This window comes from Bos taurus, chromosome 8 (assembly GCF_002263795.3).
Source record: "Bos taurus isolate L1 Dominette 01449 registration number 42190680 breed Hereford chromosome 8, ARS-UCD2.0, whole genome shotgun sequence".
Lineage (NCBI taxonomy): Eukaryota > Metazoa > Chordata > Mammalia > Artiodactyla > Bovidae > Bos > Bos taurus.
In genome coordinates, this window is record NC_037335.1 from 85,660,404 (window position 1) to 85,676,667 (window position 16,264).

At 39.5% G+C, this 16,264-nt stretch overlaps 1 protein-coding gene across 8 annotated transcripts in view; it reads right to left on the bottom strand.

Annotated features, from left to right (window-relative positions):
- Positions 1 to 16,264, bottom strand: part of LOC787410 (CDC42 binding protein kinase alpha (DMPK-like)) — a 70,012-nt gene that overhangs the window by 13,686 nt on the left and 40,062 nt on the right. For 7 of the 8 annotated variants that reach the window (XR_009495493.1, XM_024996011.2, XM_059889304.1 and 4 more), the window contains 6 exons: positions 14,738 to 14,821; positions 13,303 to 13,408; positions 11,410 to 11,546; positions 10,608 to 10,744; positions 3,345 to 3,426; positions 1,039 to 1,255 (listed from right to left, as the gene is read on the bottom strand). Coding sequence is in view for 7 of the 8 variants with exons in the window: in XM_024996011.2 (XP_024851779.1) it covers positions 1,039 to 1,255; positions 3,345 to 3,426; positions 10,608 to 10,744; positions 11,410 to 11,546; positions 13,303 to 13,408; positions 14,738 to 14,821 (763 nt within the window). In the remaining variant the exon portion in view is untranslated. 8 annotated transcript variants of the gene reach the window in all.

Genomic DNA, 16,264 nt, shown 5'->3' on the forward strand with positions numbered 1-16,264 from the left:
CCAATTTATTAATGTTGAAAAATTTTAGAAGTCAAATTAAATATATAATTAGAAATATTCAATGAAAAGAAACATAATAAGAACTAATAATTTATACTATGATCCAGATTACACAAGTAAGCACAATAAAACATGGTTTTTCTCAATAGAAATTTCATTTTATAAGGTAATCTTTATGAATACTTGAAGAAAGCATAATAGTCAAGTAATGATATGCTTTCAGATTTGCTGTAAGTGATGTTTCACAAATGAAAAAATTTTATAAAATAATTTGTCAGTGACCATAATTTGAGCTACAACAGCATGGGGGTGTGTGTCAGAACACAGTGAGAACTAAAAAATGCAGATAACACATTAAGTGAAGGCTTTGAATACAGAGCACAGAACTTAACATATACAAGTTCATTTAATCCTCTCCATAACTGAAAAGCTGGAATTATCTTCATGTACACATAAAAGCTTAGTAACTAGCTCCATGTCACCAAGGAGGCAATAGCTAAGTGGCTCTTATTGTCACCATTATCTAATGCAGAAATATACTGTTTAAGAAAGGCAAGTATTCTTGTTTACTGATAAAACTTTCAGTATCAATCTTGGCAATTCATTCATTGATTCCTTTGCCTTTCACTTATTTATTGAGTATTGGGTGTTGGGATTTGAAGGACAGTCCCTGCCCTCAAGATAAGTAGTTCACAGTTACACACAGGGTAACACTCCTTGTGTGTTTGTGGCCAGATGTGTTTGGAAACTAAGAATCTTTCAGGCTTGAAAAGGTATAGCTGTAGATTAAAGAAACACCGCTTTAGGCAGAGAACCATAATATAATCAAATATATTTTTGCAGAGAATCTGATGAATAGCCATGGGATGGAGGAAGAAGGACCTTTTCCCTCACTCCCACCCCCTGCCACCCATAGAGCCTCATTCAATCAGGTTTTGCTGACAAATGAGTTGTGGATAAAGTTAACGTTTTCAGATTTCGACACTGGGACTGTGGTGAGGGGTGTGAACCTAGCAGGATAATGTTGTAAATCCATACCTATGATTGCAGCTGTCTGGGTGGTTTTGATCAGGGGTAGATCGCTGTCATAAGCCTCTTTCAGAACATAGATTGACCGGTCTCTGGAATGACTTTTTCTCAGTATCTTGTGCAATTCACTCAGCACGCCCACCCACTCACTCTTCTTATTCTCGCTATCTGCTAAGATTGGGATTGAATATCTATTACTAGGTGCTGAGAGCTGGGAAGCTGTGACCTAGAACAATGTAAGGAATATCTAGGTTATAAGAAAGCAGACATTCTCTATGCCAGCCTGTCTAACATTTTTCCATTACACTCACAACTGGTAAATGACACTTCTAATAATATTACCCTCTTCCTAGTAGTAAAATAGGTGATGTGAGCCCTCAGAGCCAGGCCAGAAGGAAAGTGTCAGAATCACTTCTATTTCGATCCTCATAAAACCACCAGTGTTATCTGACTACCTAAGATCTTTTACTTCATCAAATGAAAATAACTACTATTTATTCCCTGGTGGCTCAGACTGTGAAGAATCTGCCTGCAATGCAGGAGACGTGGGTTCGATTCCTGGGTCGGGAAGATTCCCTGCAGGAGGAAATGGCAACCCACTCTGATATTCTTGCCTGGAGAATTCCACGCACTGGCTACAGGCCATGGGGTCATGGCAAAAAGTCAAGCATGCCTGAGTGACTAACATCTTCACTTTCATTGTATGCTGTCGCTGTACCAGGAACTGCTCTAAGAAATTTACATGTGCTAATTGAATGAATCCTCACAGAAAACTCGGTGGGTAGTTAGGACTCTTCTCTCCATTTTGTGGGTGTGAGGACAAGAGCACAGCTGGGTAGAATGCAGGCAATCTGATGCTAGACCCTCCACTCTGAGTCTCTATTCCTTCAGTTCTAAGACACACCTTTGCACTGTAGATTATCTCTGCAATGGCAATGCTTTGTGTAATTGCAATCATCACAATCAATTGTGATGCTACAGAATGCTCAGTAGTTTTTGTTGTTACATTAGAAGTGTTCAGAAACACTCATGCTTTCCTGTCTGCTACATGTCTATAATTTATATTATTACTAGTAAATGGCAAATCAAATTTAAATTTTAAGATGTATAATTAATCTTTAAGTCTACATTTCTATATAAAACTTTCTTTTGTGATCATCAAGTAAGCATCAGTGATATAATAAGCTACCACTCTAAGTCAGTTCCAAATAGCCAGAACTTTGTAGGGGCTCTTGGCAGTTGCTGCTGCTGCTGCTGCTAAGTCACTTCAGTCGTGTTCAACTCTATGTGACCCCATAAACGGCAGCCCACCAGGCTCCCCCGTCCCTGGGATTGCCATTTCCTTCTCCAATGCATGAAAGTGAAAAGTGAAAGTGAAGTCACTCAGTCGTGTCCGACTGTTCAAGAGCCCATGGACTGCAGCCTACCAGACTCTTCCGTCCATGGGATTTTCCAGGCAAGAGTACTGGAGTGGGTTGCCATTGCCTTCTCTGCTTGGGAATTGAGTAATATCTAAATAAATGTCTATCTTTGGGTTAAGGAACTAAGAATACTCCTGTGTGGCCTTTCTTAAGGCCAAGATTTCTAGGCTGACTAACCACAAGGGTCTCAAGGGGATAACAAACCTTTGCTCTTTCTGTCACCTTATACCCATTCCAGAATCACTTTAATTTTTACATGAGTTTTGAAGAGCAAAGTGTCTATTTTTTAGATTGCAAAATAACATCTTCCCCCAATTTTTCCATTTTGTACTCTTGGTTTGAACCTGAATTATGGCTTCAATATGTTGCCTCAGAGAAGACTTATTTTACAAAGTGACTATAGTTTTAGAAGCTGCATACTCAAGTTACTGCAGGTCCATGAACTGACCTCCCTGTACATCGGACCTGGAAGAATATTATCACTCTTCCTCTGTCATCGTTTCCCCCTCTTCTTTCACATCTTCTGCCCCAGCACTGTTCTGTTTTGTAAGCTTTCCCTGTTTTCAGCTATGAATCATATCTGTCTGATTACCTTAGTGTGGAGTGAATGGACACCCTACGGAATATTTGTATTTTAAATCTTAAGTTTAACTGTAGGATGAAAGACAGTGATACTTGCAAAAACCTATTTATAGTATGTTTGAATAAGAATAAGGGGGCTAGATTTCTTGTGGCAAGTGGGATGGAGCGGGGAACAATTCCACAGCCCTTCTAAAATCTTAACCTTTAGGTACGAATACCTTTACCAGCCCAAGGAGGCTTGACCCCTATGACCATACAAGAAAGGGATGAAGCAAAATGTATAAGGGATCCAACAGCAGCACGGACACTTACCTTAAACATACGAGGCATTTCCTTTCTCTTCGCAGGAACAAAATCAGAGGGCCAGACTGAACTGACAGAAAACGCTCCATCCCTGAAGGAAAAGCAAGACTCTGGGAGTGAGTAGAATCACCTGAAAGTGAGTAAAATGATACATAAACATAATCCTCAAACTTAATTTCCCTAACTTTTAACATTCTTTTTTGTAGGAACTGACAGTGATCAAAATATTATAACAGCAGTTCTCAGCCAGTTACATATTATCAGAAAACCCAAGTTAACTCTGGGCTGTTCATGGAGGAGTCAACCCCCTGTGACTCCCTGTTCACAGGGAACTAAGAAAGGAGCACGTGTCTGACTGCAAAGCCACTGGCCCTAGAGTAAGGGCCATATGCCCACAGATCAGCTTGCTTGTGTATTTTGTCAGTGTTACTGAGATACACTTGGCATGTAATCAACTGCACATATTTAAAGTGGACAGTTAGATAAGTTTTGATTTATGTGAGACCATCACCACAGTGGAGATAATGAATGTGCCCATCACCCGCAAGTTTCTTGGAACAGCTGTGTAACCCTTACCCCTCTCCCTCCTTAGAACTCTTCCTCACTCCCCCACTGATCTGCTTCCTGTCACTCTAGATTAATTTGCATTTTCTAGCACCTTATAGAAATGGAAAGGTACACTATATATTCTTTTTGTCTGACTTTTTCTTAGCATAATAATTTTGAGATGCATTAGTGTTGCTGCATGGATGAATACTTCATTTCTATTTATTGATGAATAATATTTCATTGTATGGATATGCCACAGTGTATCCATTCATCCATTAATGAACATTTGGCTTATTTCAAGTTTGGGGTGTTTTAAATAAAGGTGTTATGAATGTTCATGTCTGTCTTTGTGGACATATGTGTTCTCTTAGGGAAATACCTAGGAGTAGAATGACTAGATTATATATTCAGTTCAGTTTAGTCACTCATGTGTCCAATTCTTTGCGACCCCATGGACTGCAGCACGCCAGGCCTCCTGTCCATCACCAACTCCCAGAGTTTATTCGAACTCATGTTGATTGAGTCAATGATGCCATCCAACCATCTCATCCTCTGTCATTCCCTTCTCCTCTCGCCTTCAATCTTTCCTAGTATCAGGGTCTTTTCAAATGAGTCAGTTCTTTGCATTAGGTTGCCAAAGTATCAGAGTTTCAGCTTCAACATCAGTCCTTTCAATGAATATTCAGGACTGATTTCCTTTAGGATGGACTGGTTGGGTTTTCTTGCAGTCCGAGGGACTCTCAAGGGTCTTCTCCAAGACCACAGTTCAAAAGCATCAATTCTTTGGCGCTCAGCTTTCTTTATAGTCCAACTCTCACATCCATACATGACTACTGGAAAAACCATAGCCTTGATTAGACGGACCTTTGTTGGCAAAGTAACGTTTCTGCTTTTTAATATGCTGTCTAGGTTGGTCATAATTTTTCTTCCAAGGAGTAGGTGTCTTTTTATTTCATAGCTGAAGTCACCATCTGCAGTGATTTTGGAGCCCCCCCAAATAAAGTCTGTCACTGTTTTCAGTATTTCTCCATCTATTTGCCATGAAGTGATGGGACCAGACGCCATGATCTTTGTTTTCTAAATGTTAAGCCTTAAGCCAACTTTTTCACTCTCCTCTTTTATATATTAAGTGTGCGTTTAACTTTTTAAATATTTTTCAAAGTGATTATATGATTTACAAAGCAATGTATGAGAGATTTAGGTCTTCCACATCTAGGTCCTCCAATACTTGAAATAGTCTTTAATTTTAGCTTTTCTTATGGATGTAGAGTGATATCTCATGGTTGTTTTATCTGAATTCCCACTGGAAAAGACCCTAATGCTGGGAAGGATTGGGGGCAGGAGGAGAAGAGGATGACAGAGGATGAGATGGCTGAATGGCATCACTGACTTGATGCACATGAGTTTGGGTGAACTCTGGGAGGTGGTGATGGACAGGGAGGCCTGGTATGCTGTGATTCATGGGGTCACGAAGAGTTGGACACAACTGAGCAACTAAACTGAACTGAACTGAATAATTAACGACATTGAACATCTGTTAATGTGCTTATTTGACATATGTATCATCTTCTCTATTGAAGTATCTTTCCGAATTCTTTGCCCTTTTTTTAAATTGAGCTATTTTCTTATTATTGAGTTTAAAGAACATTTTTATATATTTGGTATGTAAGTTCTTTTTCAGATATTTGATTTGCCACCAGTCCACAGTTTCTATTAATTCTCTTAACAGAGTATTTCAAAGAGCAGAAGTTCTAAATTTTGATGAAGTTCAATTTATCAATTTTTAAATTGTACCTATTGTGCTTTGATGTTATATCTAAAAATTATTTGTCTTATACAAGATCAGGCTTTCTCCTAAGTTTACTTCTAGGTACATTACAGCTTTAGGTTTTACATTTAGTTCTATGGTATATTTTGAGTTAATTTTTATACATTGCAAAAAGTATAGATCAAAGTTGATTTTTAAATATACGGATATCTAAAGTTCCAGTACCTCATGAGAAATGCTGGACTGGAAGAAACACAAGCTGGAATCAAGATTGCCGGGAGAAATATCAATAACCTCAGATATGCAGATGACAACACCCTTATGGCAGAAAGTGAAGAGGAACTCAAAAGCCTCTTGATGAAAGTGAAAGTGGAGAGTGAAAAAGTTGGCTTAAAGCTCAAAATTCAGAAAACGAAGATCATGGCATCCGGTCTCATCACTTCATGGGAAATAGATGAGGAAACAGTGGAAACAGTGTCAAAGTTTATTTTTTTGGCCTCCAAAATCACTGCAGATGGTGACTGCAGCAATGAACTAAAAAGACACTTACTCCTAGGAAGGAAAGTTATGACCAACCTTGACACCATATTAAAAAGCAGAAACATTACTTTGCCAACAAAGGTCCATCTAGTCAAGGCTATTGTTTTTCCAGTAGTCATGTATGGATGTGAGAGTTGGACTGTGAAGAAGGCTGAACCCTGAAAACTGATGCTTTTGAACTGTGGTATTGGAGAAGACTCTTGAGAGTGCCTTGGACTGCAAGGAGATCCAACCAGTCCATTCTGAAGGAGATCAGCCTGGGATTTCTTTGGAAGGAATGATGCTAAGGCTGAAACTCCAGTACTTTGGCCACCTCATGCGAAGAGTTGACTCACTGGAAAAGACTCTGATGCTGGGAGGGGTTGGGGGCAGGAGGAGAAGGGGACGACAGAGGATGAGATGGCTGGATGGCATCACTGACTTGATGGACGTGAGTCTGAGTGAACTCCAGGAGTTGGTGATGGACAGGGAGGCCTGGTGTGCTGCAATTCATGGGGTCTCAAAGAGTCGGACATGACTGAGCAACTGAACTGAACTGAACTGAAAGTTCCATACCATTTGTTGGTAGCTATTGTAAGATGTTGAAAATACTGTACATATTAAAGTAGCAGAATAGAAAATATAGAAATATATTTACATATATTTGAAGAAAGTAGGGAAAACCACTAGACCATTCAGGTATGACCTAATCAAATCCCTTATGATTATACCCTGGAAGTGGCAAATAGATTTAAGGGACTAGATCTGATAGATAGAGTGCCTGATGATCTATGGACTGAGGTTCGTGACATTGTACAGGAGACAGGGATCAAGACCATCCCCATGGAAAAGAAATGCAAAAAAGCAAAATGGCTGTCTGGGGAGGCCTTACAAATAGCTGTGAAAAGAAGAGAAGTGAAAAGCAAAGGAGAAAAGGAAAGATACAAGCATCTGAATGCAGAGTTCCAAGAATAGCAAGGAGAGATAAGAAAGACTTCCTTAGCAATTAATGCAAAGAAATAGAGGAGAACAACAGAATGGGAAAGACTAGAGATCTCTTCAAGAAAGTTAGAGATACCAGGGGAACATTTCATGCAAAGATGGGCTCAATAAAGGACAGAAATGGTATGGACCTAACAGAAGCAGAAGATATTAAGAAGAGATGGCAAGAATACACAGAAGAACTGTACAAAAAAGATCTTCACGACCAAGATAATCATGATGGTGTGATCACTGACCTAGAGCCAGACATCCTGGAATGTGAAGTCGAGTGGGCCTTAGAAAGCATTACTATGAACAAAGCTAGTGGAGGTGATGCAATTCCAGTTGAGCTCTTTCAAATCCTGAAAGATGATGCTGTGAAAGTGCTGCACTCAATATGCCAACACATTTGGAAAAGTCAGCAGTGGCTACAGGACTGGAAAAGGTCAGTTTTCATTCCAATCCCAAAGAAAGGCAATGCCAAAGAATGCTCAAACTACCGCACAGTTGCACTCATTTCACACGCTAGTAAAGTAATGCTCAAAATTCTCCAAGCCAGGCTTCAGCAATACGTGAACCATGAACTTCCTGATGTTCAAGCTGGTTTTAGAAAAGGCAGAGGAACCAGGGATCAAATTGCCAACATCTGCTGGATCATCGAGAAAGCAAGAGAGTTCCAGAAAAACATCTATTTCTGCTTTATTGACTATGCCAAAGCCTTTGACTGTGTGGATCACAATAAACTGTGGAAAATTCTGAAAGAGATGGGAATACCAGACCACCTGACATGCCTCTTGAGAAACCTGTATGCAGGTCAGGAAGCAACAGTTAGAACTGGACATGGAACAACAGACTAGTTCCAAATAGGAGAAGGAGTACATCAAGGCTGTATTTTGTCATCCTTCTTATTTAACTTATATGCAGAGTACATCATGAGAAATGCTGGGCTGGATGAAGCACAAGCTGGATCAAGATTGCCGGGAGAAATATCAATAATCTCAGATATGCAGATGAAACCACCCTTATGGCAGAAAGTGAAGAGGAACTAAAAAGCCTCTTGATGAGAGTGAAAGAGGAGAGTGAGAAAGCTGGCTTAAAGCTCAACATTCAGAAAATGAAGATCATGGCATCTGGTCCCATCACTTCATGGTGATGGGAAACAGTGGAAACAGTATCAGACTTTATTTTTGGGGGCTTCAAAATCACTGCAGATGGTGACTGCAGCCATGAAATTAAAAGACGCTTACTCCTTGGAAGGAAAGTTATGACCAACCTAGATAGCATATTCAAAAGCAGAGACATTACTTTGCCAACAAAGGTCCATCTAGTCAAGGCTATTGTTTTTCCAGTAGTCATGTATGGATGTGAGAGTTGGACTGTGAAGAAGGCTGAGTGCCGAAGAATTGATGCTTTTGAACTGTGATGTTGGAGTAGACTCTTGAGAGTGCCTTGGACTGCAAGGAGATCCAACCAGTCCATTCTGAAGGAGATCAGCCTGGGATTTCTTTGGAAGGAATGATGCTAAAGCTGAAACTCCAGTACTTTGGCCACCTCATGTGAAAAGTTGACTCACTGGAAAAGACTCTGATGCTGGGAGGGATTGGGGGCAGGAGGAGAAGGGGATGACAGAGGATGAGATGGCTGGATGGCATCACTGACTTGATGGACGTGAGTCTGAGTGAACTCCAGGAGTTGGTGATGGACAGGGAGGCTTGGCGTGCTGTGATTCATGGGGTCGCAAAGAGTCGGACATGACTGAGTGACTGAACTGAACTAATAGAGACACGCTGGGCTGGAAGAAGCTCACGCTGGAATCAAGATTGCTGAGAGAAATATCAATAACATCAGATACGCAGATGACACCACCCTTATGGCAGAAAGTGAAGAAGAACTAAAAAGCCTCTTGATGAAAGTGAAAGAGGAGAGTGAAAATGTTGGCTTAAAGCTCAATATTCAGAAAACTAAGATCATTGCATCTGGTCTCATCACTTCATGAGTTTGGGTGAACGCCGGGAGTTGGTGATGGACAGGGAGGCCTGGCGTGCTGTAATTCATGGGGTCTCAAAGAGTCGGACATGACTGAGCCACTGAGCTGAACTGAACTGAATGGAGACACAGGTGTAGAAAATGGACTTGTGGACACAGTGGGGACAGAGTGGGATGAATGGAGAAGTAGTGTCAACATATGTACACTATTTTGTGTAACATAGGTAACCGGTGAGAAGTTGCTATGTAACACAGGAAGCCCAGTCTGGAGCTCTATGACAACCTAGAGGGGTGGGATTGGCGGGGGCAGGGAAGAAGGAGGCTCAAGAAGGAAGGTATATATGTATAATTATGGTTGATTTATGTCGTCATACAGCAACACAACTTTGTTAAGTAATTTTCCTCCAATTAAAAAATAAATAAAAAAATAATGTAATAAATCATGGGAGTTAAGGGAAAAACAACAGTGATCTCAAGAGACCCAAAAAACCATCTGCCAATATCCAACAACACCTTTCCAGATAAAAAGACTCAACAAACCAGGAAGAGAAGACCAGTTTCTCGATCTGACAAAGGGCATCAGCCATGAAAAATGAAGTACTGATACATGCTCCATGGGTGAGTCTTGAAAAATTATGCTTAGTGAAAGAAGCCAGTTACAAAATTCCACATATTTTATGATTTCATCTATATAAAAATTTAAAATAGGCAAATCCATAGAGACAGAAACAGGTTAATGGTTGTCAGGGGCTGGGGGCAGTGGTGAATGTAGAGTGACTGCTAATTAATAAGGGTTTTTTTTTTTTTTGATGTGATGAAAATCTGAAATTAGGTTATGGTGATGGTTTTACAAGCTTGTGATATACTAAAAACCAGTGGATTCCACATTTTTAAATAGTGAATTTTATAATACATAAATAATATCTCAATGTAAAGAACTTTTGGTTTTGAGGTTGTTATTTCCTTTCCTGCTATACACATGTGCTGTTCTGTGTTAAATCACTTCAGTCATGTCTGACTCTTTGTGACCCCGTAGACTATAGCCCACCAGGCTCCTCTGTTCATGGGATTCCCCAGGTAAGAATACTGGAGTGGGTTGCCATGCCCTCCTCCAGGGGATCTTCCTGACCCAGGGATCGAACTTGCAGCTCCTGCATTGCAGGCAGATTCTTTACTACCGAGCTAACAGGGAAGCCCCGCTATAAACACATGCAAACATAATAAGAAAATAAACTTCTGACTAAAAAAAAAAACCCAAAAAACTCTTACAAATATTACACAGTTATAATCCACATCTAAGAGGTAATGATGCAAACTTTAGGAAATATCGTTTTTAAAGTCCTCATGGAAATGGTGAAAATTGGGAACTTAAGTAAAGTTGTGACAACACTACTTAAAAGAATATCAGAAACCATTTTTATTCCAGATCTTGTTTTGATAAAAAAAACATTCTCCCTTTCAAAGCTTACCTCATGTCAATTACTTGACTCACTACAACATTGGGTTTTGAGTCTTCTTCATTCATATCAAATAGGAAGAGTTTGAAGTCACAAACTATGGCCAAGGCCCTCTGCCATCCTTTTTTCATGCCTGCTTTCTTTGGAATCTTTAGGTTTTATTTTTCAAGAAACAAATAAAAGCAATCCAAGCTGAAACATCAAACACTACACAATTATTACATATAAAATTAAAACAATACAAATGTGTTATAAACCTATCATGTTTCTTGTTAAAAGATTGGAACCCAATGACATAACATGATTGAGATTTAAAAGCAAGGCAATTCTTTTAATTACTGAATAATTCATACATGTGAAAAATATATTAATACTATTTCAATTAGCACAAGCAATTCATTCAAATAACAGTCACAGCTTTGCCTCTAAGGTAACATTAAATTCAAATTTGGTAACTCCAAAATCACCTCAGATTTTAAATATTTCTCAGGAATATTTTTTTCACTTTTAATCTCATAAGTTATTATTGCTGACTGGAAGTCAAAGTTACATCATCAGGACAGATTTTAGCATTTGTTCATTGCAAGGTAATGTCTAAACAGAAAACTTTGGGAAATTTGAAAATACTGTATTGGGGGCAGCTACACTTAGTTTTGAAACCATATTCTTAAGATGCAAAAAATATTTTCAATTTAATATAATTAATATTGTATAACATATCGTAAATACTTCTGACAAATACTGTACATGCATTTTGAAAAGTGATTAATAAACTCTTTAAGAGTTCATGGGAACCCAGAACATTGCCACTTACCCAGACATGGCCTTCATAGACTGTTCCCAAGCCTTTCTGTGGGTCTAGACAGAAGGCACCTTTCTTCTGATGAAAAGGCACGGGACAAGCTCTTGGAGCTTTTTCTACACAGGCTGTGTGACATGAGAACCCACATGCTTTTTGAAGGAAATAGAGAGATGTGATTGTAGGGGGTAAAATGGGTTGACTCCCTCAACCCCCACTGCAATTCTGCCTACTCTATCCTAGAGATCAAAATGCTAAAAACTATCTGTCCCAGACTCCCTTGGAACTAAATTTTGGACCTGACGTAAATTCTGCGGGTAAGATAACCTTCTGTGAGACTCTGAATTGAGTCAAGCTAGGAGAGCTGCAAAACGCAGCACATCAATTAACTGGCTTGGATAGTGACAGGGAGTGACAGCTGCAGGAATGGCTTCTGATTTGATGGAAGCTCTCTTAACTCCGCAGCAGCAGGGTGTTTCTTGCTACTGGCAGAAGTTGCAGGTTTTAAGGGCTGCAGCAGTAGTGGCAGCTTCCAGACTCACCATCTTCTTATGACACTGGTGGGAGCTGTTCCAGGCTCAGCAGAGACTGAGTGATGCTGGTAGCAGGAAATGCTCTGGGAGCTCAGCTCAGAAGCTGCCTCTGCTGCCCTAGGAGGATTGCATGGGCACATAATTCCCCCTGTAAAGTCCTACTTTGTTTAATATGCTGGGATGTATTTATGGTTAAGGCATCTCTGATTGTCATAGTGCTGAGGACAAGAAAGCTGTCCTACTCCACACCATGTGTTCCTGAGTGGGCACTCGAGAGACTGGCTATTAATACAGAGTCTGTTCCCTAGGATGAGGTATGAAGTGTCTGTGCGGCATTGTGATATGCTGCTGCTGCTGCTGCTGCTAAGTCGCTTCAGTCGTGTCCAACTCTATGCGACCCCATAGACGGCAGCCCACCAGGCTCCCCTGTTCCTGTGATTCTCCAGGCAAGAACACTGGAGTGGGTTGCCATTTCCTTCTCCAACGCATGAAAGTGAAAAGTGAAAGTGAAGTCGCTCAGTCATGTCTGACTCTTAGCGATCCCATGGACTGCAGCCTACCAGGCTCCTCCATCCATGGGATTTTTCCACTGTGATATACTGTTTGATATTTCCAAAACTATATTTCTTTCTTTCAATGATGTCATAATAAATTCAATGAGTAAAATAAAAGGATTACAACTCAAGGCTAGCATTCTATTTTTCTGTCACATAAGCTGGTGAATGTGGTCCTCACACTCTACTATTGCTATAAAGAACAAAATTTATCTAAACACATTTTCCTAATAACTGTGGCCCTGTCTGAAGACTACATAGCACACCTCCCTGGGGTGCTTTCACGTGGGCTGTGAGCGTATGAGGCTCTTTGGAGCTGCACAGTGCAGATGTCTCTTCAGAAGCCCCCATATGAAATAGATTCAGAGGGATTTTTAGTAAAGCGATCAGTTCACTGTCATGCTTCCACAATTCAAAGAGAACGAAATTTCTGATTGAATGCTCGCGTTCCTTCATAAATGATATATCGAAATCATAATCCCCTTGTGATGGTATTTGGAGATGGGGTCCGTGAGAGGACATGGGAGTGGAGCCCTCGAGAATGGGATCAGCACCGTTACAAAAAAGACTGCACAGAGCTCCTTGGCTCCTCCACCAGTTGAAGACACAGCAAGCAGGCAGCCGTCTGCAGCCTGCAAGAAGGCCTCCCCAGAACTGGGCCATACTGACATTCTGATTTGAGACTTCCAGCCAGTGAGGAACATATTACTGTGTTTGGAAGTCACCCAGTCTCTGTACTTTGTTATGGCGCTGAGTTGGCTAAAACACTTAGATACAAGGATTATGAGTCTGACTCCATGTATCCCTTCCTCAGATCTCACCGTCACAGGTGCAGCCTTGTCTTATCAAACCCACCATCAGAGACGTGCACTGGTGACATTTGGTGGGAGCAGTAAAGGATGTGAGGAAAAACCGGTGGGCCTTATGCTGTAAAACAAAGAGACCAAATGCACACTGATGGTTAAGTAACTTTGAATAGGTGATTCTGGTGATTCCTTCAACCCCTCCTGCCCCAAAGAAAAGCAGCTTTCCCTTTTTCACCAGCATTTAAGATTCTTGCCCCTAAGTACTTCATAATTGGAAAATTCTGATTTAAAAAAAATACCAAGAAGAGAAAGGGGGTGTGGAGGAGGAGGAGAAGAAGAAAGAGAACTATTTAAGTGGTGACCAAATGTACATTGTTACTACTTGGAAGTAGTAGCAATAAAGCCTGACTTCTATTTGAGCTGATATGCTCTGAACATTTAAAAAATTCTAGATTGACAAATTCTTCAAATCATTCCTTTATAACAAATGGAGTCAAATTGCCTATGTACACATATTTTTATGGGGAGGGGTAGCAAAAATAATATGGTTTTTAAAACCTTCTTTAGAAGAAAGAATAATCTCAAAATTTTATCTCTATAGCAAATTATGTGTTTCATTTTCTACTATCAATAAAAAAGAATGTGCTCCAGGAAATGGAACACTTCTATTAAGTTAAGCAAGACCTATTATACCTTCAAGACCGAAGGCACCCTGAAATTTCTCACTGAAACCTCAATACCTAAAACTGTAGATGTTTTCACAGAATTATCAAGTTGACAACCCACTATAGATTTTCCATTTCTGTATCATATCTTTTTGACCTGAAATTATCGTCATAAAATAGCAATATGTATAACAAAATTATAACAAAAGCTGGCCTTCCTAAACACTAGTTGGCCAGTTTTCTCACCTTCCTTGTGTATATTTCCCAATCTGTGAGGGGACAGACTTGCACTCCCTACCATGTGCAATGGGTAGTGTGTGTATAGGGGCTACTTGCTCTTTCTCAGATGATTAATTTATTCCTCTCTTCAGCACTGCAAGTCACCCCTGCCTCCTGAAGAATCTGGTGTCTCTAGTTCCTGAATCTTTCTAGGTGTGCAAAATCTTAATTATCTTGTGACTTAGTAAGACCTTTCTAAACCCTTGACATTCAGATTTTTCAGCCATCCTAACCTCTCACTCAGGTTCTTCCATCTTCCAAAATTACATTGGCTTATTTTTCTACTTTTTCTCTCTCTTTGGTTGGGTTAGTAAGTTTCATTAGAAAGCAAAAAAAGAAAAAGAAAAGTATGCATTTTTAAATCTGCTATGTTTAACCAGAAGTTTCCAAGGAAAATAAGAAGGAAGGAAGGAAGGGAAAAGAAGGTAAGGTAAGGGGTAGGTTAGAGACCAAAACCAACTTGTCATTTTTCAAAGACTTGCTAAATTTATAACTAAATCAAGTACCTTAGTTGGAAAGAAGATTCTACTATGACATTCCTTTCTCTTTATTGTTGGTGTGTGGACGGGAAGGTGAGCAGAATCTGTGATCTGAAACAAAGAGACAAAAATAAAGATAGGTAAGTCACCCATATCACCAAAATTATAAGAATTAAATTATTTCTCAAGTAAAGTAAAAGAATTATATTTGCTATACAAAAAGACAGTAAAAATAAAATTCTCACAGGGCAATATATATATTTTAAGTAATTTAAATCTATGCTTTTAGTTTCTATAAAAATATACTTATTTCATATACTTTATTTCAATTTGGCTATTTTAAAATGTGTGTCATAACATGTAGACTATACTAAAGAAGAATTTTATTTTTTGGCTGAGCCCTGCAGCATGTGGAACTCCCTCTAGCAGGTACTGAACATATGACAACTGCAGTGGAAGTATGGAGTCTTAACCACTGGGCCATCTGGGAAGTCCAAAAGAAAAATAGTAATCCTAAAAATATTTGAAAGATAATTTTAGCAAGTAGATATATGATCAGAATCTTCAAAAGATTTTTGAACTACTAATTTTTTAAATGTAGAAGTAATTTATTATTTAAATTCTGTAGAAATATACTAAAATAATTATAGAGGGTTCAGCAAGATTATGTGAATACTAATAATCTAAAAATAGGTTCAGATAATTTAGATTAAGTATCTTAAACAGACTTCAAAGTCATATAAAATACAGCTATCTATGTGATTGGAAAAGATAAGTTTTCATTCCAATCCCAAAGAAAGGTAAAGCCAAGGAATGCTCAAACTACTGCACAATTGCACTCATCTCAAACACTAGTAAAGTAACGCTCAAAATTCTACAAGCCAGGCTTCAGCAATACGTGAACTGTGAACTTCCAGATGTTCAAGCTGGTTTTAGAAAAGGAAGAGGAACCAGAGATCAAATTGCCAACATCCTCTGGATCATTGAAAAAGCAAGAGAGTTCCAGAAAAACATCTATTTCTGCTTTGTTGACTATGCCAAAGCCTTTGACTGTGTGGATCACAATAAACTGTGGAAAGTTCTGAAAGAGATGCAAATACCAGACCACCTGATCTTCCTCCTGAGAAACCTGTATGCAGGTCAGGAAGCCACAGTTAGAACTGGACATGGAACAACAGGCTGGTTCCAAATAGGAAAAGGAGTACGTCAAGGCTGTATATTGTCGCCTTGCTTATTTAACTTATATGCAGAGTACATCATGAGAAACGCTGGGCTGGAGGAAGCACAAGCTGGAATCAAGATTGCCAGGAGAAATATCAATAACCTCAGATATGCAGATGACACCACCCTTATGGCAGAAAGTGTAGAGGAACTAAAGAGCCTCTGATGAAAGTGAAAGAGGAGAGTGCACAAGTTGGCTTAAAGCTCAACATTCAGAAAACTAAGATCATGGCATCTGGTCCCATCACTTCATGGCAAATAGATGGGGAAACAGTGGAAAAAGTGAGAGACTTTTTTGGCCTCCAAAATCACTGCAGATGGTGACTGCAGCGA